General features: G+C 37.5%; 1 protein-coding gene across 9 annotated transcripts; it reads left to right on the forward strand.

Moving 5' to 3' along the window:
- Positions 1-396: 396 nt before the first annotated feature.
- On the forward strand, positions 397-23,337 carry LOC306999741 (glycerol kinase). 9 transcript variants are annotated; one of them, XM_079614674.1, is made up of 21 exons: positions 397-654; positions 2,434-2,507; positions 2,778-2,884; positions 2,989-3,066; positions 3,204-3,283; positions 10,992-11,129; positions 11,434-11,543; positions 13,295-13,361; positions 13,715-13,732; positions 14,431-14,466; positions 14,683-14,750; positions 14,936-14,978; positions 15,053-15,133; positions 18,283-18,361; positions 18,457-18,553; positions 18,800-18,884; positions 19,286-19,406; positions 19,561-19,704; positions 19,880-19,966; positions 20,531-20,617; positions 21,241-23,337. In XM_079614674.1, the coding sequence occupies exons 1-21, from the start codon at positions 562-564 to the stop codon at positions 21,252-21,254; spliced, it is 1,707 nt and encodes a 568-aa protein (XP_079470800.1). In that variant the 5' UTR covers positions 397-561; the 3' UTR covers positions 21,255-23,337. The 9 variants fall into 9 exon arrangements, with proteins under 9 accessions (XP_079470800.1, XP_079470799.1, XP_079470803.1 ...); XM_079614673.1 differs by having other exon boundaries at positions 442-654; positions 21,244-23,337; XM_079614677.1 differs by lacking the exon at positions 20,531-20,617 and having other exon boundaries at positions 442-654.
- Positions 23,338-26,040: the final 2,703 nt, after the last annotated feature.

Below are 26,040 nucleotides of genomic sequence, written 5' to 3' on the forward strand. Positions count from 1 at the left end.
CTGATTGGCCTTTCGCAAGGATTCCTGGGTAGTTAAAGTGCGTGGTGAAGCCTGCATCCATACGGGCTTCGCGGAAGACCGCTTCAAGGGTACAAAGGGGGCGCTGCTGAGCACACTTCAGAGCGTTAAAATAATGAATGGGACGGACTACGGACTCGTAGACCAGCGAGCACGTGCAATTTAAGTCCACGAGACCGAAAGTCCACATGAAGTGTACCATTTGGGACAGGGCCCTAAAGGCTTGCTTGGGCCCTGAGTGCAATAAAAAGGCACTGATTGTATTCTAATATGATATTATACGTATGTTACATAATTCAATTGCGTCTGTGCAATTTGTTATTTTATTACATTTCACTATAATTAAAAGTATAAACTCCAAAGTGTAGATTTCAAAGTGATTGCTATTTCGTTAGAAAAACTCCTCCCTCTCGGGGCATGTTTACGTCATCATCATGGCGTCAGTGCCGCGGAGAAGTCTGAGCGGGAGTGAGGGCGGGGCGCAGAGGCGAGTGTCCAGTGTTATATTTCTGGCTACTGAAGGCACTCACGCTCACTGATTCAATGAACGGTATAATGGCTGCATCGTCGAACAGAATCATGCTAGGCCCCCTCGTAGCTGCTATCGACCAAGGCACAAGTTCCACACGTTTTCTGGTAAGTCGCATCTTGAAGACATGTCATCTGGTTGTGGTGGAGCTTACTGAAGTAGCTCGCATACAGACAGAGATTGGAGAGTCCTCCGTGCCCTTGCCAACATACAGGCAGATAAAGATGCCGAAGCCGGTTCAGCAGGAGTTCTGATTCAGCCGTCATGGAAGTTACCCAAATTAATTGCTTTTAGTTTCTGGGTCTGCTCTTCCGTATGATGACAATTGAACATTAGCTGAATCTTTCTAGTTTAGCTTTGTTTACTCGGAGCTTGTGTCTGAAAATAATTATTTTAGTGCAATCGAAGGGACATTTTGACATTAAGCAAGTGAACACGTTCCATATGCTCTTAATTTCTGGCTCTCTGTGAAATTGAATTTGCTACATTGGTAATAATCTACGTTTTACCCAGTTACACAATGTTTGGATTTGAGCAGCATTACAAAGTTCAAATATTTAGCTGAAAACTAAGTTTCAATTCCCACTTTAATATGACAGCTGTAATTATGATGTTTTCAGAACTCGACGACTAAATGACCGTCAATCACACGTAGGACAAGTTATCATACTGTGTATAAGATATTGTTTGTTTAATTGTGTTGAAGGATCCTGATAGATCCACCCCAAGTGAGTGTTAGGGGGCTGTGGAAATGTAGAAAAACAGTCTAATTAAATTAATGTAAAAAAAAGTTTAAATAAAAAGTAGATTAAAATAAGTTTGCTAAATGAGTGAATATATCAATTCATCTTACAGTACTATGAGTAAACTAGAAAAAAATATAAGGCTAATTCAGGAAATTTGGGAAATTTTTCCCAGTTATCTGAAGGGCAGAAATTGTAAACTTCACTAAATATTTTCAAAATTATATTTTGACATTATTAGTATGATTTTTTTTTTTTTTTCACAGTACATATTTGATCTTTATACAAGAAACTATAGATGCCTTTTCAATTTTAGGTTGGGGCCACTCACATGAGGAAAATTATATTTGAAGACCCCTTTCTGGTTCTGTTTGCTCTGACTTGAAATGTTACTGTTGCTTACTGTGGGCCTAATATGTTATGTACATTAGATCTCATCTAACAAGGTCATGACACTAATAGTGGACAAAGCAAAAAAATATGTTTTTTTTAGTCTTGTGCTTTTGTTTTGTCCATTAGAAAGACATAGAATAATATAAATGTGTGTTCGTGTTAAAATAGGGTGTGCTTGTAATTCCACAGCCTAGTAAAAAAAAAACATTCCTCCATATTGTTACAATTTTGTGGCGGGAATTGTTACTCAATAGAAAAGCTCAGAATGAAATGAAACTCTGTGATTAATGCCTTTGTTTGTAATACCTGGAATTACCCGTTTTCAGCATCACTGACAATTGACTGCAATATCACACTGAAATGTAGCAGGTACAAGTCAGGGAATTGCTATTCTGGCATTCTTTCTCCAAAACATTGTTTTTATACCTGTGATTTCTGTCTTTCTCCAAGTTGAACAGAGGCAGTTTGGAAGAATAATCTTAATTGGCCAGGCCATCTGACTCTTGTCATAAATATATATATATATAAAAAAATGAGTGATTCAGAGCAAATTATTGAAAAAAAAAAAAAGTGTTAATTTTCTGCTTTAAAATAGGTTAACCTTTGGTGTGCCTTTTTGCACAATTTCATCTGACATTTTTGAATGTGATATGTTTTATGATAAGTGGCTTTAATTAATGTTTTCTTTATTTTCTTGTTATGAAATTTAACTGACAGACTTGCCATCTTTCTCTCTTCTTTTACTTGTAGGTTTTCAATGCAAAAACTGCAGAGCTTCTCAGCCACCATCAGGTTGAGATTAAACAGAGCTTTCCTAAAGAGGGGTGAGTATTGTGTCCTGTCTGTCATGAGATGACATGCTGGTTCAATGGGGCAATGCATTAATATAGTAAGAGTAAAACTTGTGATTCGAATCACAAGTTCACTATTGGTTCATACTGTTATTCTGGATGAGCTGAATAGGATTTCTTCCATTCACTTGGATGGCAATGATGTCATGTGTCAACTGTGTGTAGTGTGCTGTATTTAAGATGCAGGTTTCATGTATCAGGTCTGACTGAGAACATTAAAAATGATTTATTGTCTGTTCTCAGTTGGGTGGAGGAAGATCCAAAAGAGATTCTTCAGTCTGTGTATGAGTGTATGGACAGGACCTGTGAGAAACTGACCCAGCTCAACATTGATATCTCAAACATAAAAGGTACTAGGACCACCTGCTATTTCTCCATGCACATTGCACATGTTCTTACACTATGCTATTATGGTTGTTTATTTTAATTTCTTCACTTATTTTAATCTGTGTAGCCATTGGGGTGACAAATCAGAGGGAAACCACTATTGTTTGGGACAAGGAAACAGGGGAACCACTTTACAATGCAATAGGTAAGTAACATTGCCTCACTTTTATATATATATAAAGGCACTTTTATCAGAGATTGTATCCATTCTTACATTTCAGAATCTATATAAAAAAAAAAAATAATAACCAAATAATATATAATTTATTTGGATGTGTTTAGTTTGGCTTGATCTGCGGACCCAGTCCACAGTAGAAAGACTTATCAACAAAACTCCTGGCAGGAACAAAAACCACCTCAAGGTGAGAGTGCCAGTGTTCCCTTGTAAACAAGACTGAAATTATCTTGAACAGCTACATACACAGTCCATTATTATATAAAATAATTTTCAAAATATCTCAGGAAGTCTTTATTTTTTAAATCCCCATGAAATCAAGATGGAAGTTTAGTGGCTTTTAGTATGAATATCTATAAGCTGGCATGCTCTAAAACATGACAAAATTCAGATTTAGAAGATGCATTCAGAAAGTACATTTTGATTTAGAGCTGCACGATAATGGTTAAACAGATAATCACAATTATTTTGCTCAAAATTATAATCACCATAATTATCACAATTATTCTCATTTGAGGAATTACAGAGAAAGAGAAGAGACTGATATACAGGGAGTGCAGAATTATTAGGCAAGTTGTATTTTTGAGGATTCATTTTATTATTGAACAACAACCATGTTCTCAATGAACCCAAAAAACTCATTAATATCAAAGCTGAATATTTTTGGAAGTAGTTTTTAGTTTTAGCTATTATAGGGGGATATCTGTGTGTGCAGGTGACTATTACTGTGCATAATTATTAGGCAACTTAACAAAAAACAAATATATACCCATTTCAAATATTTATTTTTACCAGTGAAACCAATATAACATCTCAACATTCACAAATATACATTTCTGACATTCAAAAACCAAACAAAAACAAATCAGAGACCAATATAGCCACCTTTCTTTGCAAGGACACTCAAAAGCCTGCCATCCATGGATTCTGTCAGTGTTTTGATCTGTTCACCATCAACATTGCGTGCAGCAGCAACCACAGCCTCCCAGACACTGTTCAGAGAGGTGTACTGTTTTCCCTCCTTGTAAATCGCACATTTGATGATGGACCACAGGTTCTCAATGGGGTTCAGATCAGGTGAACAAGGAGCCCATATCATTAGATTTTCTTTTTATACCCTTTCTTGCCAGCCACGCTGTGGAGTACTTGGACGCGTGTGATGGAGCATTTTCCTGCATGAAAATCATGTTTTTCTTGAAGGATGCAGACTTCTTCCTGTACCACTGCTTGAAGAAGGTGTCTTCCAGAAACTGGCAGTAGGACTGGGAGTTGAGCTTGACTCCATCCTCAACCCGAAAAGGCCCCACAAGCTCATCTTTGATGATACCAGCCCAAACCAGTACTCCACCTCCACCTTGCTGGCGTCTGAGTCGGACTGGAGCTCTCTGCCCTTTACCAATCCAGCCACGGGCCCATCCATCTGGCCCATCAAGACTCACTCTAATTTCATCAGTCCATAAAACCTTAGAAAAATCAGTCTTGAGATATTTCTTGGCCCAGTCTTGACGTTTCAGCTTGTGTGTCTTGTTCAGTGGTGGTCGACTTTCTGCCTTTCTTACCTTGGCCATGTCTCTGAGTATTGCACACCTTGTGCTTTTGGGCACTCCAGTGATGTTGCAGCTCTGAAATATGGCCAAACTGGTGGCAAGTGGCATCTTGGCAGCTGCACGCTTGACTTTTCTCAGTTCACGGGCAGTTATTTTGCGCCTTGGTTTTTCCACACGCTTCTTGCGACCCTGTTGACTATTTTGAATGAAACACTTGATTGTTCGATGATCACGCTTCAGAAGCTTGGCAATTTTAAGACTGCTGCATCCCTCTGCAAGATATCTCACTATTTTTGACTTTTCTGAGCCTGTCAAGTCCTTCTTTTGACCCATTTTGCCAAAGGAAAGGAAGTTGCCTAATAATTATGCACACCTGACCTGATATAGGGTGTTGATGTCATTAGACCACACCCCTTCTCATTACAGAGATGCACATCACCTAACATGCTTAATTGGTAGTAGGCTTTCCAGCCTATACAGCTTGGAGTAAGACAACATGCATAACGAGGATGATGTGGTCAAAATACTAATTTGCCTAATAATTCTGCACTCCCTGTATATGTTTCCAACATGTTTTATTTTGTTACACTTATTGATGTTCAACAAAATACTTAAAGGGGTCATATAATGCCATTTTTATACAAATTAATATGATTCTTTAGGGTCTAAATCAGGGGAGCCCAACCTTTTTTGAACAAAGATCTACTTTTAGATTTATCAGTGTGCCGAGATCTACCAGTCCAAACAGAAAGTCAGTCGCTACTCTCAGTGCATCTGCAGATTTAATATGCACAAAATAAACAGAAAAGTAGCTCTAATCCATATATAATAAATCTGTTGTGAATCAGAAGCCAGAGACATATCCATTTGCAATAATTTATTAAACAGAAACTCCAGGCAAAGGTCAATATCTGCATAGACAGTTTCAGGGATCAAACAGAGGCGAGTCGAGAACCAGGCTTTGGGTCACTAGGGAGGCAGCAGAACAATCAGGATCCAGAAACAGGCTTTGGGTCAGTAGGCAGGCAGCAGACAATCAGAGAGAGTTAGAGATAGCAAGAGTCAGAGACACGGGCAGGCAAGGATAACCAGAAACGCTCAGACATGCATAATAACAAAAACATATAGGTAATAAAGTTTTTTTTCTACCTTAGTGGGACCTCTGGCACTGGGAGGAGGCAGCTAGTGTCTCGTAGTCAGGGCAGTAAGAGCTGGTTGCAAGCCTAAAGCAGGCCAGAAGGTGGTCATCAGTCATTGTAGATCTGTACTTTGACTTGATGATTTTCATGTGAGAAAGCACACTGACACAAGTAGATTGACCTGAAAAGTGCTGTCAAGTTGAAAGCACATTTTCTGAGGTTGTGATACTTTTGTTCAGTCAATAAGTTCTAGAACTCTCCATTCATGTCAGTTGTTGCCCTGCATTTGATCTCAATGTCATGTTGCAGTGTGATAATCTCATTCTCAACAGCAGTGTTATCTAAGTGGAACAGTGATACAATTTTGATGGCAATACAATCCACATCAATACTTGGACCAAATGGAAAACACAGATAGCTGGCAACAGGCTTGATGGATCCAAAATCTGTAATGCGCCTCTCAAATTCTAACAAGATGCTCTGAACTTGCTCCTCAAAACGTGCATTGTCAAGCTGCACAAAGTCTTTGCCCTGACGCTGAAGTTCTGCCTGCATATGAGGAAAGTTCCGTAGTTCAAAGCGTTGCAGCCTATTTGAAAGCAGTTGTAGCTTGCTTTTAAATGCGTTTACTGCACTGATCATGTTGATTACATGTTTGTCTTTACCCTGCAGCTCTAAATTAAAATCATTCAACAGGTCAGTGAGATCTGTCAGGAACGCTAAATCCAACAGCCACTGGTAGTCCTTTAGCTGGGCATATTCTGCATGTTTCGAAAGCTTCAGGAAATCTTTGATTTCAGGCAACAACTCTGAGAATCTCGCTTTACTTCTACTCAGCCATCTAACATCTGTGTGCAGCAACACAGAACTGTGTGTTCTGCACCGGTCTCCTCCAAATGAGCACGAAATAACCTTCTCTGTAGACTCCTGGCCCGAACGGAACACACAATCTTCATTGCAACATCCATCACTTCTTTCATGTTTAAAACCTTACTACATAATGCCTGCTGGTGGATTATACAGTGGTAATTAAGGAAGTCTGGCAAATATTCACTCTGTTTGCACAATGCAATGAATCCGCTGGTACGGCCCACCATTGCTGGAGCACCGTCCGTTGTGATAGAGATGAGTTTGAAGAGGGGCAATTGGGTCTTGTTGACAAATTCCATGAAAGCTTGGAAAATATCTTCGCCTCTTGTGTGTCCTTTCAATGGTAAAATGGTGAGCAGCTCTTCTTTTGCACCCATGTCTCCAAAAACCATTCTAATGAAAACACATAGTTGTGCCACATCAACAACATCAACAGCACAAACTCTGCTACAATAATATGCCAGCAGCATGTATGTAACATTTTGTAGTTTTGAGATGACATTTATGCATGGTTTGTGAAAATGACAAAAAAAAATTGTCTCTGAAATAAGGTCATGAAACCCAAACTGATTATTTATTCACAAGACTTTTGAAAATTGTATTACGTAGCCTAGAATATTTGCTCAAACTATGGGAAAATTACCCTGAATACTCATTCAGATAAGACAATATATTGATTTAAAATTTGTAAGACATGTCTTGTGTAAGAAAGCTTTATGCGAGTATGCATAAACCACCCATGAATATTGAGTGTTTCACACCTGAAAAAGACAAAGACCCTCCCATAATGGCCCTATTAGGAGCTCTCATGCACTATCATTACATTACCTTGCACAAAGAATGAGGAGATTTAAAAAAGAATGGCTTTTTGATTGTTTGGATTTATTTACAACACAATCCAAAGATACACAACAAATGGCAAAACAAGCACATTATTTAACACACTGAACTAAAGACAGAGACTTAACCAGTGTTAAGTCAGTGTTAACCTTTGTGCCATTCCTGAAACATAGTGCATACCTGTCATTTCCAAGGTGTTTGATTTTTCACTTTACTTTGTTCATGCTCATGTTGAAGTCAGCAGGACTGGTACCTAAAAAAATAGAATAAAATAAAAACCTGTGAACATGCTGATATCAAGAGAAACTAGGGCTGCACGATTTTGGGAATACATTTTAGATTTGTTCTGGTTAAAATTGCTTTTTAAAATTTACAAAATACACACACGCACACACACACACACATATATATATATATATATATATATATATATATATATATTGAACACCAGGTTTGTTGTCCCTTGTAGGCATATACGTGCAGGGCCGCATAAAATAATAACAATAGTATAGCAGGCATTGTTAAAAAGGAACACTTTAGTAGTGCTACACTAGAGAAAAACATATTGATTATCATATGTTACTTCAAATGTTTACAATCGATATGACGTTATGAAATGAGATTGGAGTAAAATCATGGTGCGTTTTGCTTTTCAAACGCACGCCGCGCGACTGACTCAAACTCACCAGGGAACATTCACTGAAGCATCGAGCAACAGTTCAATGGAAATGTGAAGTTTATGCAACAACACTAACTAATATAATTCAGAATTATTTCTTACCTTAAAATCTTTCTTGTCTTCAAATCGCGTTCTTCTTCTTCTGATGTAAATCCAAGAAGTTCACAGCTAGCATGTCTTCCAAACTCGACGAACAGTTTTGGCGCTTTGTTTTTGAGGTAATGAGCGCGTTCGCGTGGACAATTTGCATGTCTATATCTTTTGCGCGTGTGGGTGTGGTCACATTAAAACTAATGAGCAAGCGTTAGAGAAACTGGATATCTTGTTGGTTTTATTCAAATTACTTATACAGAGAATATTTGTTTTCGTTTTGAATCAGATCATTTAAAACTACACACTTAAATGTTTATAAAGATATAGAGCTCATAAATAAAGTATTCGCTGAGTTTTGTTTGTGATCATTTAAAACTACACACTTAAATGTTTATAAAGATATAGAGCTCATAAATATGAAGTATTCGCTGAGTTTTGTTTGTTTAGAGATGTCCTCAAGAAAAAAAAGATCACGAGAGACAGAGACGCAGAAAGCACACCCTGTTTAATTTCTTTATTTTACAAAAGCACAATGTTTTGTTTTGATTGTAAGTGGACACATACAAACAGATTCTTTTTTCATATTTATTAAGTCTGTATGACCATAAACGTATTTTAAGTCTATTCAGCTGCTATGTGAAAAAAAATAGCGCAAATCACGCTGGCGTGATTGCCGACCCCAGAGGGTTAATAATACCTAGAATATCAAAATCGACTGCTGACGGTAGATCCTTTTCCTATTTAGCACTAAAACTTTGGAACAATCTTCCTAACATTGTCCGGGAAGCAGACACACTCTTTCAGTTCAAATCTAGACTAAAAACACATCTCTTTGGCCTAGCATACACGTCACATCATAGATTTCTATAACTCAATGTTAGGCTGCATAGTTTAGATCAGCCAGAACCGGGAACACTTCCTATAAATCGCCATCTTTCGAGACAGCTAGCCGCGTCCGCTGCACTGAAACAGGCATTCCCTCGCAGAGAGAGCAGCCGCCAGCAGAAGGCACGGCTTCAGCATGGACCCAGGCACGCGCCAGGGGCGCCTTCACCATTGGATGTGCAGTTGCTGCAGCACAGCCAATTGACCGTTCGTAAAGACCCGCCCCCCCTTAGTTACTGTCGCTATGTCCGACAAGCTACGCCTCTCACACCGCACCATGTTCTCACGCAGTGAAAAATACATCGCGGAGCAGAGAGGAGACTGACAACATGCGACAGACAGGACAGACCAGGTTACTTTCCGGTTACTTTTGATATTAATCATATTAAACAAAGTCTCACCTTTCAAATTTGGTAAAAAAAAAATTAAAAAGAAATTTAAACAATAAATACCGTTTTGTGGCTCTTTAATGTGTCGTGACAGATCGCTGTAGAGCAGGGGTGCCCAATCCTGCTCCTGGCGATCGACCGTCCTGCACAGTTCATCTCCAACCCTAATCAAACACACCTGCCTTTAATTTTCAAGTGATCCTGATGTGCTCTGAAGACCGTTGCTTCAGGTGTGTTTGATTAGGGTTGGAGATTAACTGTGCAGGACAGTCGATCGCCAGGAGCAGGATTGGGCACCCCTGCTGTAGAGCAATAGTTAAAGCTGTTTGTGAACCGATCATCTCTTCTAGTTAATTGATAGCATCAAATAAACATGAATTCACATAAGAAGGAATGTTTTTTTAACCGCGGAAAGGCATCAGTACACTCCGTTTTTCAAGTTCAAATCCTCCCATGTTAATCTACTAACTCTCCTGACTGCTTTTTCGGACAAAATGGTGGTTGGCGAAGTATCATTGGTCAGATCACCTGTCAATCAAGCTCCCTGTGAAGGGTCAATTAGTTAGCCAGTCACTCTCTGTGCTCGCTGTGCAGCTGCAATGCGTTTTACATAAAAGCTTCAATAATCTGAGGAAAGGAGTTACCCCACTGTGTATAGCTACGGAATACGAGGTGACCGTTCTCGAAAGGGAACTCCAGTGCATGTTTGTTTTCAGATCATCACAGTTCTTTTCCCTCAGTGTAGAGTGAGCATGCACAGGGTTGCCAGATTCCACAGATTAAGTAAAACACCGGGCAGAACATGTAAAAGAAAAGGGGGATTTATTTTGGGGGGATAAGCTGTTTACATCTGGCAACTACAAACATCAACGCTAGTGTTGATTTAATGCAAATGTAAAAAAAAAAGTTGTTTTCAGCATAAATGATGAGTAGGCAAATATCGCAACGATTATTTTAAATTAATCTAGAGAGGCAGATATCGTTATCAAGATTAATAGTGCAGCCCTATTTTGGTTACACCATTATGCACTTTTTTCTGTCCAATCAAATGCTCTCTAGAATCTGAAGCATCCCCAACATCAAAACACGCTAAAGCTGCATCAGTGCATCTGAAATAGGTCACTTTTCAAAACTGTTTTTTTATTTATGTGGTGAAATTTGATTACTAAAAGTGAGTTAGTTTCATATTAAATCTAAAGGGGTAATATATTAGACTTAATTTTAATACAACTATGTTTGTCAAAAGCTGTCACATGGACTAGTACTTCAATATGCCCTACGCTTTTTTTTTTTTTTGTTTCAAATGGAATTGTCAAAGCTTTGAGACAACTGCTCATCAAGCCACTTCACTGGACTTTTAAGTTTATTCATAATTATGCTCTAGTTATATGTCATATCTTACTCAAAGTTGACAAAATGTAATAATTATTGTTACTTCTCTTGCCTTATAAAGCACAAGACTGGCCTCCCCATCAGCACATACTTCAGTGCAGTGAAGTTACGCTGGTTGATGGATAATGTGGAAAAGATCCATGAAGCTGTGCTCTCCCACAAGGCAATGTTTGGAACGGTTGACTCCTGGCTTATCTGGGTAAGAGCGGTGGCAGTGAGGTATCTCTTATGTGATATATAGTGACTGTCTATATGAGTTTGGGGTTAAAGTGTGAAAGAAGAAATTAGTGCATGGCTTTGTGGCAGTCCAATGCCATCAGGCTTCTAAATAATAATGCTCATGCTTGCTGATACTGCAAAATAAACTTGTGCTTGCTGATACTGCAAAATAAACTCAAGCACTTAGTCATGGATTAAATCCTCTGGCTCTGATCAGTATGAAGTGATCATGATGTAAATATTTAAGCTTGTTAAAATAATAGGTGATAATCCCTTACTTTCAGTGCTTGACAGGGGGGAAGAAGGGAGGTGTTCACTGCACAGATGTGACCAATGCCAGCCGGACCATGCTCTTCAATATTCACACAATGGACTGGGATCCAGAGCTCTGCACGTAATTATACATTTGCTTATTTTTATTTTTTTATAAATCTTTCTGGAGTAAAGCTAACTTTCATATAGTAGCTAGTCAAAAAGAATGTGACTTAATGGGATAATCCACAAAAAATGTAAATCCTCTTATAATTTACTCACAATAATGCCATCAGAGATGCATATAACTTCCTTTCTTCAGATAAGCAAAAAGATTTTTAGAAAAATAATCTCTGATCTCAATCTCTGTGAGTACAAATACAAGTGTACACCATTGTTGACACAACAGAAATACATACGACCCCAGTTGAGGAATCGCGTCATCAAATAATATTTATTTGCTGACGTAGTACTTTACGACACTCTCATGAACCTGTCAAACCTAAGCCCATTTCCAATACTTTTTAACCTAAATTAATTTGTTAAAGACTACTTTTTTTTTCTTTTCTTTTTTTTACTAAAATTGACTAAAACCTTTGTGTTTTCGTCGACTAAAACCTTTTTGCGTTTTCGTCGACTAAAACTTGACTAAAACTATCAAGTTTATAAGTGACTAAAATGTGACTAAAACTAAAAAGCATTTTCGTCAAAAAGACTAAGACTAAAACTAAAAGGGCTGCCAAAAACAACACTGCTATGAAGTAAATTTATCGAATTAATAGAATGTTAAACAAATTAAATATTTACGTCTTTATAACTGCTGTGTATAGCTGATAATCGAACCGTGGAGTGGATTGAGCACGCAGCAGCACAAGATTGTTGAGCTGACCTCCCTTTTTCATAGATATCGCTGAAAATGTAGCGATGTAGTTCGGTCAGATATGGCAATAGCAAAGAAAATAAAATGAGAAGCATATTACTAACATTAATTGACGTGAAGAGAGAGCGTGCACTTCTATTGCATGCTCTTAATTGTTGATCGTTCACTCAGCACACATGCACCATTTGAATTAAAGCGAAGTAAAAACATGAACTGTTATGTGATTTATGTATAACGAGTGGTTCCCTACATTATTACAGGAAGGCGGTACAGTAATCACAAGAAGTTTTCGGTGCACAAACATTGAAGCGTGCTCCCAGAATACTCCCTCTTAGACAGCGCACGAATAGCCTATTAAATGGAGTTCTATTTCATCCCATCTTGGTCTTTAACAAATTCACAAACAATTATGTCAAAATGCCTGTATAGGCAATAATATGAACAGTGAAAGTAACTGTAGTTCCTACAATACATTTTAACAGGCATAATTAGGCATGAAAATAAGTGAAGGAAATGTCTATCTGCTAAGCCAACTAATCTAAGCCAACCCAATATTTATAAAAATTAAAAATGCAATGAAAATACAGGTATTGGTACTCTGATTCTGCAAGTATTACAAATAAAAGTGGTATCGGTGCGTTCCTAGTTTATACGGTTGTTAAAAAAGTTCAGGGATGACAGGGTTAGTAAATGATGAGAGAATAACATTTTTTGTGTGAAGTATCCCTTTAAGGCTGGAATACACTACAAAACTTTAAAATCTAAACGCTTGTCGACTTGTAAATGGTTACAGTAAAAAAACTGGCTATCATACAGTAAAACTGAGGTTTCTGCAAAATCTGTAAAAAATAAAATAAAACCAAATCTGCAGGTTGGCTCTGTCTTTTGGCAACTAGCATTGATGCGTCCAGACTGCAAACCATGCAGAAGTCTGGGCAAAACAGTGTAGTGTATTACAGCCTTCACCGATTCCAGCCTTTAAGATATATTTATAACATCTATTTCTTAAATAGATATTTTGATATACCAATGGAAATTCTGCCAAAAGTGAGAAGTTCTTCAGAGATTTATGGTTTGATGGTAAGTGTTTGACACCAAAGAGAGAATTTGATTTCTGTACTTGTTACATAATGTGTGATAAATTGACACACTGCTTTAAAATGTGTCCTACTCGGGGTGAAATAAAAATATTTATTTGCATGCTGTGCAAGAGAGAAATGATCTTTGCTCCAGAGCAGTGCTTGTAAAACATTAACGGTTTTCCCTTTGTTCTTTATCTGTACATACACAAAATCCACAAGCCTGAAAAATGGTTTCTGTCCAAATTTGAACTTTACTGTGGAGCAGTCATTTCACCCTTTGGATAGTTTAGTATGTCCCTCTTTATCATGATTATATTTTGTGTCCTGTGATCTCTTTGGGCTGACTGATAGAAAATCAGCTCTAATCTGGTGAGTATTTTTCTAGCTGTCTACATACACTGTCATGTCTGAGACAGCTTTGCTGTGTCCTGTCATCACAAAAGTTTGTGCATTTCCAATATGGCGCAAACATGTTTTTCCTATTGGTTATAAATGCAATTTATACTTTGTAGGGGTCTTATTGGAAATGTACCGGTTGTTGATCTTGTCATTGTTTTTCCACTGTGTTTTGGCTTGGTGCCAGGTGCACTGCCTATCCTTTCCAACAGCTCTTGAAGTTTTTATCCAATTTAGAAACTTTTTAATTTAGTGTTCTGGTTGTGGTTCACTTCAATGTTGCCTTTTTTTCGCACTCTTTATTCCTTCTCTATGGCTTAGGACGCACCATCTTGACTTGCAGTAGTGAAAATGAAGTTGCTCAATTACTCTGTTTTCAACACATACTTGTAGAGTCACTGTTTCCTCTGTGTGGTTTTAACAGTTAGTGGGGTATGTCTAGAGAAGAAAGTTTACAACACACCGCAGGAGATGATTTTGACATGCTAATGATGCTCTAAAAGTAGACTATCATTATGATTAACCTAGCTCAAGTGCCTGAGTTTTGGCATTAAGCAGAGAGTGGTGTAATGCATGTTAATTATCAAATGAATTTGTATAATACAGTATATTACTGTATTACATTTTCCCCTTGTTGTTTTACTTTTTAATATTCTATTTTGTTCTTACAGAAATCTGGCCCTTTAACTGGTGTCCCCATATCAGGGGTAAGATTATTAGATTATTATTATTAGAACAATAACTGTTTTTTTCTGTCTTCCTCTTATTTAGCCAATGTCTCTTAACTTTTGATTTGAATTTTTTTTTTTTTTCAAGTTGGTCATAATGCATATAAAATATGATGTCTTCAGATCCTCAAGTATAACACTGAAATTCACAATCTTTTCTGTAATCCTTTAAAGTAACTTTACATCTATTTACAGTGTCTTGGTGACCAGTCTGCTGCGCTGGTTGGACAGATGTGCTTCAAAGACGGACAAGCCAAAAATACGTATGTCTTAGTTTTGTTAATCTGTCTTTTATGTTTCATATGCAGCAGTATCACTGAGCAGATTATGTTGCTATTCACACACCCTAATGTGTCATCATGCAAAAATGTTTGAGACTGAATGATGTTATTTGTGATTGTATATATTTTCTCACATTATGTAAATGTTATGTTTTTTTTATTTACAGTTATGGGACTGGTTGTTTCCTTCTTAAGAATGTAGGAACAAAGGTATTCAATTTACAAATAGCTTTTAAAACATTGTTTGTGTTTTTTTATTTAATCTGCCTATGTTTTTTCTGAAGCCTGTAATGTCGGACCATGGACTTCTGACAACAGTCGCATATAAACTAGGGCGTGACGAGCCAGCCTACTACGCACTAGAGGTAATTAAATTATCATTTATATGATAAAGATCCAATACCAATGCATTTTGTTTTCTTGATCATTGAATCTATACCTCTGTGTGAAACTGATAATCAGTCTTGTGTGTATTTAATGGGATGTGTTTAACACATTAGTTCATATAAAGAAAGACAACAAATTATAAAAAAAATATATAATTGTAATCTATAGCAAAAATAAATTATAAACTTGGATCATTCAGCAGCAAAAGTATTTATTGAAAAATGCACAGTAATTTTATAAAATCTAAACATTTATTGAAAAAAAAAAAACTGGTGGTTTTAAGCGTAGTGCTAAATCTGATGAATTGTTAATAAAAAAAAAAAAATTCTTTATAGAATACATTCATGAAAACAATTCGTAGAAATTACTATAAAGTTAAGGTGTTTATTTTAAATGTATTGAACTGCTTTTTAATGGGGTGACAAGATATGATAGATATGACAGAACAATACAGGAAAAACTATAATACGCAAAACTATCATGATATGAAAGGCTCCGGTACAGAGTTGCACAAATAGCTTTAGGCATTCCGGGTGCAGAATGATGTGCTGGAGGAACATGAAGTCACAGTGAGTATCGGTGAACAGCTCATAGTGTCGGATCGGATCGTTGCATCCTTATTGTTTACATTTATTGGAACTGGCAACTTTTTCATTCCACCTCTAAAAACTTTTTTTATTTTTATGTATTAATTTCTCACAATTACTTTGTGATTTAAAGGCAGGGTAGGCAGGATTTTTCTTAAAAACTTTTTCCCAAATTTGTTTAAACTGTCTTTATATACCAATACATAATTAGTCTGAAAAAGAGAGTATACAAATCCAGTGTCTGTAGTCCTCTCAGGGCTGCAATAAACACAGCTACTTATTCCATTCACTCCCACCCTTCCTTTCTGGGCTCCTTCCAAAGCCACGCCCCCAAAACACATGAACACGTGATGGCGACCGCTCAGCTGGAGGAGGACGCGTTTACCAGCGCCCAGCGGAGGGGAGCGCAGTGCATGTAGTGATCATGTCAGAATCACATGTAATAAAATACCTAACTTTATCATTATGAATATAAACAACTAACATGGCTTAGGGCTGCACGATATTGGGAAAAAATTACATTGCGATATTTTTTTCCCCAACTATATATATTGCGATATTGAGAGCCATAACTCCAGGCTCAAGTCAATAATTACCATTCCATGATATTAATAATTTCACTAATAAGCAAGCTTCATTACAAGTGACATAAAGGTCACTTAATATTTTATTCCAAAATTAGAACATTTCTGTAAACACAAAAGCAGAACACATTTTTAAATAAAACAGCAGCTTTACACCAACCCCCCTGATTGGTTTACAACAATATAACTTAAAATAAATATATTTTTTATAAAACAACTTTAAAAACAACTTTTATAAAACTTTAATATATTTAATTTGTATTAAATCTTCTAAACCGATTAGAGAACAGAGAGGGTTTAGCAAAAATAGGAGGCGTGGTCCGGCGCAAACGCTCCCTGGTGCTATTTTGGAGTTTAAAAAAACAATTCTGCCACTGACCAGGAAAAAGCTAGTCTAAAGACAGTGGTGCGTTGCGCAATAGTCATATGCTATTTTAAGGGCGCATGCTTGGCCATTATGTACCGTGTGAACAACGCGCAAACACTTTGATTCTTTAATCTAAACGGACGCAGCAGTTTTCATTTTTGCAAATCATACATTATTACAAGGAAAAATATTAACACACGAGGGAAATCATTGTTGTGTCCATGAAGATGTGAAAAAAAATAGGCATAAATCTAGCTTACACATTTACCCAAATTATTATACGCCTGTTTAACCGAAGATTATTTGGGTGGGTTTCTCCCATCCCCATACAATGTCACTTCTCTGTATTTTACGGCCCTGACGAGAACGTCGGTCTCCTCGGCTGTGAACCGCTCCTGGCGTGCGCTGGCACACCCGCCATTATAATAGCAATCCGCCATGGAACAAGCGCGCCTGCTCTTAAAGGTGCAATGTGTATTTTTTCTGAGGATCTATTGACAGAAATGCAAGTGACTTTCTGTTTTCAATTTGCAAAACTCACCACTAGATGCCGCTAAAAATCACACACTGCACCAGGGAATGTGAGAGGACGCTCTGATTGGTTTATTTCACGTTACGCCCAAACCACACCTATTAATAATGAAGCTACTTCAGACCAACCCATTTTAGATGGCAGAGAGGGAGCGAGAGCAAGAGAGCGCGCGCGTGCCTCATGAAGGGCATGTAATATCTCCCCCTGGTGCTACTGTGCTACTACCCTTCACATCGCATGTTCCGGCGATGTGACAGTCGCTCACTCGCACATCGCGATGTCGATGTTAAAACAGAATATCGTTCAGCCCTAGCTGGTAGTACTCACTATCAAGCTAGCATATCGATACTTGTAAAGTTTAAAATATATTGAGTTTGATTCGGTAACGAGCTAGTAACATAAGGCAAAGCTAAAAACAGGTTGCATTGATTGCATTGTTTTCCCATTACCATCAGTTACACTGTGATGAAGGTGAATTTCGTGTAAGATTCATAACATATACGGTATTTTGCATCTAAGAGCTTCCACGATGAAAGCACTGTTGGCTCTGATAAGGACTACACTCCAGAGACAAGTAGCCTACCGCATCGTCGGCTCAACGACAGGTCCTTGCCTTGTTTTTGCCTTGTTTGCCTTCGCTGACTGTATGCAGGTACTGGGAATTTTGACTGCTCTTTCTCTGCCATAATTGTGATTATTCCTAGCTTCTGTGCCTCTTCCCCTCCTCGAGTCAAACGGGTGGGCGCATGTGGGCAGATCCTGTAGCGGCAGGAGTGGTAGCCATGGTAGCGAGGGAGAGTGACAGTCGCCCAGCCAATCATTTCATTCGTCCCGAATGGAAATAAGTAGCTGTTTATTGCAGCCCTGAGAGGACTACAGACACTCGATTTTTATACTCTCTTTTTCAGAGTGCTTACATTTTAATTATGTATTGATGTATAAACACAGTTTAAACAAATTTGGGGAAAAGTTTTTTTAGACAAATGCTGCCTAACCTACCCTTTAAAGTGATATAGCCAATCCTTTAACCTTATTCATATGCAATGCTCTTTTATAGGGTTCTGTTGCCATTGCAGGAGCAGTTGTGCGTTGGCTAAAGGATAACCTTGGAATTATACAGACCTCTTCAGAACTTGGTGTGTTTTTATGGAAATTATATTTATACCCAATATAAAAGCATTCAACCCAGTTTTGGAATATTTCAGTATAAACACTTCACTTCTCACCTCAGAAAAATTAGCTGCTGATGTTGGCACATCATACGGCTGTTACTTTGTCCCTGCGTTCTCTGGATTATATGCGCCATACTGGGAACCAAGTGCCAGAGGGTAAGTAACTGATTCATCCATTTAAAAGATCATTTCGGCTGATCTCTGTAAGTGACATTAAAACATTAAACACTAAAGCATAAGGCACTATATTTAAATTATAAATGTAAATCTTATTGCACATTTTATCATGCGAGGATACTTGTGGTGATAATGCATTTTCTTTCATCCTTTTAAGTCCAGTTTCAGTGCTGTTATTACATATGAAATGTACAACATTGAGCCTCTGCCTCTTGCTTACAACAGAATCATCTGTGGTCTAACACAGTTCACCAATAGGAGTCACTTGGCTTTTGCAGCACTCGAAGCTGTCTGCTTCCAGACACGAGAGGTATCTTCCATGAATTGGCATGGGTGTACATGATTGAATGTCCTAATTAAAATGATTTCTGACGGATGAATATTACCCGTTTTCCAAAGCGTTTCTGTGGTCTCTACAAACTAGTTAAATAATTTCAACTCAAATCTTCATTTGATGTTCATTTGGTTTGCAAATGAACATGTAATAAGCAGGACAATGTAGTCAGCCTCAGACTTCATGTCCTGATCATCCTGTTGGAGTTTATTTTGTAGCGTCTATTTTATTGTAAATTATCCCTTTTTTTTTTTTTTTTTTTACAGTCTATAGGCTGGAGGTGTATTTCTAAATTTGAGTACTGTATGTGGTGAATAAATAAGTGACTATAAAAACTGTTTTTGTAGAATGTTAAAGGATGCTAAAATTTGTTTCAGATTCTGGATGCAATGAACCTGGACAGTGGTATTCATCTGGCTCAGCTCCAGGTTGATGGAGGGATGACGTCCAACCGGTTACTGATGCAGCTGCAGGCCGACATACTGTGTATCCCAGTTGGTAAGATACACATTTTCATACAAAGGGTCTGAAAAAGTGCATCACTTTTTGAAAGGATGAAGTATTATTGATTTACTTGTACATGTCTATATGAGGATGTACATAAATGCTTAGAAATGGGCAGATATGTGATGTAAATTGTATTTATTTACAGTAAAACCATCCATGCCTGAAACCACAGCTCTGGGTGCTGCCATGGCAGCAGGAGCAGCTGAGGGGGTCAGTGTGTGGAGCCTAAACCCAGATGATCTCACAGAGGTCACTTCAGAAAAATTTGAACCTCAGATCAACCCGGAGGGTAAATGAATCTAAAATCCACACCCTACAGCTCATAACTAATGTAAATTGTATGTACAATATATAGTTTTTGTATTAAATTAATTGTTTATTTAGTTTGTAACCTTGTTCAATGTAATGCTGACAAACTTTTTGGAACCTTCCAGGCCATAACACATTTTTTTTTTTACACTCAGAGAGTGAACTGCGATATGCTCGCTGGAAGAAAGCTGTACAGAGGGCTATGAACTGGGAAACCACTGAGCCAGTCAACAATGGAAATGGTGTGTGTGGGTATTTCTTTATTTTTTTGACTCAATTGTAAATTTGATCAATCAACTAATCAAAGAAACACTCTGCAAATGCAAGTAATTCAGTAATTACATATCTAAATGAGTTTAAAAAATCTGGAAAATTATCTGATCTCTTTTGCTCAAATTATTTCAATGTTTTTTCCAAAAGAAAAAAAAATACCAAAAATTACAACCAGGCCCACAACAGTAGTCAAAGATTGATTTAGGGTTTGTAGTAATGAATAACCAGAAGGATTGACCCAGAATGTCCAAAGTCAGGGAGAATGGATGTTCAGAACTTTGCAAGAACACAAAGCTTGTTTGTTTTTTTGTTTTTATCAGGGGTCAAAGTCTTCCTTCTGGTGATCTACTTTTCTGCAAAGTTATTGATTACCTGGTTCAGTTAGAACTAAACTCTGCAGTAAAGCAAACCTCCAGGAGAAGTGACTAGTTTTTCGGTTTCACAAAATCAGTAGTTACTTAATTGTCCCACTTGTTTTCTCTTTCTTTTCACTGTCTTGCATAACATGGACCTGTGTTCTGGACAACCAACAGAGGAGACTAGTATCTTCAGTAGTGTACCCTTGGGCTTTTACATTCTGGGTAGCATGTTTATGTTAATTGGAGCAAAGTACATTGCAGGTCAGTGTGAGAGCGAGTAAGTGTGTGGGAGTGACTGTGAGATGGTGAAAGAGATGGATGCATGTTTTTGTCTGTGTCCTTCTGTTTAAAGTCCATTGGCCTGAGAGAGCGGTGAACATGAGCATACTCACATGGCAACATTTCAAGATAACCACCACACATTAGTTCTCTTTAGTTTATATGATGCAAGTAGATGTCTTGAAGTATGAATGTCATTGTCATAGACTAGCATTTCAATTCATGTGGGTCTGTAAGGTGGAAATTATAGAACAGGTCCTGTGGGATGAGATGTACTCATGGCAGCCGGAAAATAATCTTTACACAGTTCTCATTTTTTTAATATTAATTGGAGAGTGCCATGTTACTGATGGCGGTAAATATGTAGCTTGGTTTGGTGAATTTGGTGATTGGAAAAAGGTACCTGTTCTAGGAATCTCCCTGTCTACCCCAAATGTGCTTTTACTGTCACTATCACTTCTTCAGTCTCCGGTCATCCCTGTCACGTGTCACGCTATCTTCAAATTTTCCAAGCATGCTGAAAAACGTAGACACTTTCTGCTCATCGGTTAAGCAAAACCTAGTTTCTGCTGTTCAAAATATATTTTCTCTCTCTCTCACTAAAGCAGGGCAGAAGTAGAATTGAACACTTCCACATTTCAGAAGATCGGAGACAAAGTCAGAAGAACAGAAGAGGGTCTGTGGCGCACCCCTTTAAATTCAAGATGTGCTGTGGCTTTGGCAGATTAAACCCCCATCTAAAGACATTCCAACTGGAATAGATGTTGTTAATGTTTTCTGCAGACATACAGCCTCCAAATTATACATGAAGACTTTTCTGGCTATGTAGCAGGAAGTTTTATTGACCATATTTGATATGACAACATATTACTGTAGTATCCCCACACTGTTCTCTAGAAGGTTGCAGTGGCTTAGTGTTTCTAGCATTTTGTCTGTACAGTAAATTCTATAGGAATTTTCATTGATGAGTAGCAGCTCTCAGTTGTGCTAATCAATCTTTGTCAAATTTTATTTTTTTAATGGCACAAACAGTCATGGAAATGTGTCTGTGCATGGTTGTGACATTTATTTTGAAGTTTGAAAGAGCAAGATATAATATTAATTTAGTTACTTATGAAACCTATTCAGGAGACCGTTTTAGTGCACTTTATAATGTATTATGCTGTTTTGTGTATTAACAGCAAGGGAACCGTACAATCTCATGTAAATAATGTGACGTCTTTACTCTTTTACTATTTCATTTGCATTTGTCTGTTGGAAAAGGTTGTCATATTGTTGAAAAAAATACTGTGCACATCAAGTTATCTAGTCAAGAAATCAAGTTATCTAGTCCAAAACACTGTGACCCTGATAGATAGATGTTGCACTACTGCATATTTTCAGCCTTTAAATTTTGTTTACCACTATGAGAGAGACCATTAAAAAAGAATGTCACTTAAGCAGTGTTGAGTCAATATCGAAAAAATTACTGACAAGGTTTGTGTAATTATATTTAAAAAAAACATGCCATGTTGTTCTATTTTTTGTCATGTCACTGAAAGTGTGCATGTTAATTACATTACTGTGCAGCTCAATGAAGTTATGATGAAGGATGTTAACAGATCAAAATCATTTTACAGTAAGAATTTCCTTTGAGTTCAAATTAGAAATTTTAAAAAGGAATCAGTTGCTGAGACTGATTCCTTTTAAAATAGTTAATTTGATCTCAGAAAATATTTAGCACTTGATTTTCTCTCATACTTGACATCTGTGTAATGAAATCTAAGATTTATGACAATGACAAATTTTTTAGAGGAAGAAAATTATGAATTACATAGTTAATTTCATGTGCCAAAATTATAATAATACAATTGCCAATTTAATAGATGCATTAGTTTTAAAAAACAAATGATGTTAGCAAAGGTACTTCCTGCATCCATAAATATTTTTTATTCTTATTATATTATACAAAAAAGTTGCCTGTATTAAATTTCAGTAATTTATTTTCTTCAGTGTATGTGGCTTTGATTGTTGAACATTTGCAAAAAGTAACATTTGGGTGGTACATGCGTATTTTTCCTTCCTTTAAAACTTGTGACATTCATTAATTTGCACGTATTGCGTCTGCTGCATCTTGCATTTCAGTTCTTTCCACCCAACTTGAAAGTAAACTTTAAATTAAATTAAATTCTGCAAATATGGGCCTATACGTGAAAGTGAACTTGCTCCCCTGTCACTTCAAAATACAGCAAAATTATGAAATCAACACATAAACCAAAATAAATTGTGAGTTGCCCTTTTGGCTAAAAGGTTTAGGATAAGAAACAAACTCCTTTTACCCCTGCAAAATCTACTCACCAAGGTTTTTTTTTTTTTTTCCTTGATCAGGGTTTTCCAAATGGTTGGTGAACTCTTGAGGGTTTGTGATGGACAAATCTATCAGTGCACTTACCCAAACGTAATGAATGTTTCAGTGTCATAAAATGTTGTTGAAAGTGTTCCAATTTTTAAACCTTTCTTTTACATCTGGCCACTTCAAGTCACAATCACCTAATCTGAGGGCATATCATTATTGATGATTTGTGCCAATGAAGCCAGAAATTAACTTGTTTCTACAATCATTTGTAAATGTAAATGAAATGTGAAGACTTGAATATCAAGCATTGCCATGTCAGTGAAAGGAAGAAAAATCATAGTTCAATAAACAATAGGCTGTGTTTACAGTTGGCTTCGCATTTGTGGCTCGTTGTGCGGTAGAGAATGTCAAGGGAGAACATTGCTGTAAAGCTGTTGATTCTGGAACATGCATAAATGGTCTAATCTCCATTCCTCTAATGCTGTTGATGTTTTTTAAAAAGGTTGATGGGTTTGCATATGAATACAGGCATGGCATATTAGGTGTTTGTCACCAAATGACTACACTATGACTAAATACAAAGCCTTGATACATTGGGAGAGCAAACTGAGTAAAAGTTACTTGCCATTCAACTACTTGCAAGAAGGGGTGATTCTAGGATTTTAATTTTAGGGGGGCGCATCCCCCAATGAGGGTATGATTTAAAAAAAAAAAAACACTTTAATTTAGGGTCTAATGCTCACTATTAACTAGTCAAGTCACCTTTATTTATATAGCGCTTTTTACAATACAGATTGTATCAAAGCAGCTTCACAGTGATAACATGAAAATAATACAAAAAACAATTTCATCATCGTCCACCTTTAAGGCAGATCTATAATATTGTTGAATATTAAATGTCCCCAACTAAGCAAGCCAGAAGGCAAGGCAACAGCGGCAAGGAACCAAAACTCCATCAGGTGACAGAATGGAGAAAAAAACCTTGGGAGAACCCAGGCTCAGTCGGGGGCCAGTTCTCCTCTGGCCAACGAGCGAACAGTGTATGATTATGATTCAGGAGCATTACAGGTCAGAAGTCAGAATGAATCAGAGTATTTGTCCAGTTCCGGTTGGGAACTAGTTTCATTAATATGCATATGGCAGGGTTTTATAATCACTGAGGTCACTAATATGTGAGGCAGGATAGTTAGGGGGGTTTAGGGTGCTCCCCCGAGAAAATTTAGATTTCTCAGATCTACATGTATTTTAAGATGTTTTGGAGGCCAGAAAATTGGATAAAAGTGGGCTGCTGATTATTTTTCTCTCTTCGCCATGTAATCTATATGCCTCGGACTCTTGGTCCGTATGAATTAGCTCAAATGATCTATAGGGAATTTTAATAACTAATCATGAATATGATTAATATTCTGCATATTACTTTACATTCAATTATCGAAATTGAAAATGTATAGATTATACGAATATATGAATAATCGATCACAACGTCTTATAATTCCTCATTCATATCAATAATCTTATTTAATTTCGATTATGAGATAACCTTTAAGGGAAATTCATGTAATGATCAGATAGGTGTTTGTCCTGCAAAAACCATCAAAGATCACCCATCAACCTCTCAGTAAAGCTATCTCCTTATAAACTCCAAGAAACACCAACCTTCTGGCCGTGAACATTAATATTTCTGGTGTTTATAAAATTAAAACTACTTAAACAGGGAGCGCGGTAGCTCTAATCTACCTCATTGACGTTTGTGGTTTTACGAGCGTTTTTTTCACAGACACAGTCTTGAATATATTGTTTTAATAAATGCAAACTACAGAATATAACGGATTACACATATTGATTATATATCTTACATGTGGACAAACAAGACGAATAACAGATGAGAGAGAGAAAGTGAGAGATCAAGAGAGAGAGAGAGAGATTATTCTGCTTTAAGCTGGTGCTATTGAGCAGTAGTAACGCACACCTCGCACGCGCGGGGAGCGATTTACAGAGGTTTTTGGTCGTGCGTTTGGGAGAGAGAATAAGAGGGAGAGAATGAGATCGAGGGCCGGGGCGCGCTCGATTTGAATGTGGAACAGAGAGAGAGAGGGAGCGAGGGAGAGAGTGCTCTGGGGCCCGCGCTCGATTTGATTGCGGGACAGAGAGAGAGAGATAAAGAGAGGATGAGAGAGAGAGAGAAAATGGTCACGTGTGACCATAGAACAGCAAACATCACAGACCTTTGAGAGAGACATCAATCAAAACACCTTAAAACATTAAAACTCGTTAGAGCTTGATACTTGCAAAAGGTTCGTTTGCGTGCACGAGCTGTGTCCAGCCTGTGCGTATTCTCGGAGCAGAGTGCGTGCGCTCGTGCTGAGGCGCGCGTGCTTGTTGCCAGAGCAAGCTGTTCGCGGGAGTTTTGAAGAAGGCGCCTCTTTGGAAGGGAAGTTGCTGAAGGAATTCAGGCTTCGTTCGTTTGACTCGTAGGTGGAAACGAACACAGTGGAATTTGAAAATTAAACAAAAGACTGAGATAAAGCAAATAAAAGGAGGGAACTCCTGAAGGAGTTCAGGTCCGAAGATTTCACATGATGAGTAGACGAAGGCAGGACGCGAGAGACAGGAGGGGCTTTGGGCTCTCTCTTTTAAAGGAATGTAAGGATAACGCCTTCTCATGGCGGATCGTCCAATCACCTTCAGTGATCTGAGAGCGGGAGACTTTCCTTTGTCCGCTGGGAACATCCCTCTTGCTCGGATTACCAAAGCGTTTGACTTAAAACTTTTCGGCCCCAGAAATATGAAATGTGTAAAACAATGTACGTTACTGCATTCTGCTATCGGAATTCGACTCCGTTAGATTTAGAGAATTACAAAGATACGAAACACATCATATTAACATTAATAGGAATACAACATTTGATTATTATGCATTAGTATAGACATTTAAAAGTTTAATTAATACATGCTATAATTGTAAACTAAACCCAAATCTGTCATGACATATAAATGGCAACACAGAATGCATTTGGTAATGTTTTAAATATGACTTGTTTGAAGAAAAGTCTCTTGGTGTGTGTGTGTG

The sequence above is a fragment of the Phoxinus phoxinus genome (genome assembly GCF_949152265.1).
Source record: "Phoxinus phoxinus genome assembly, chromosome: 6".
Classification (NCBI taxonomy): Eukaryota; Metazoa; Chordata; class Actinopteri; order Cypriniformes; family Leuciscidae; genus Phoxinus; species Phoxinus phoxinus.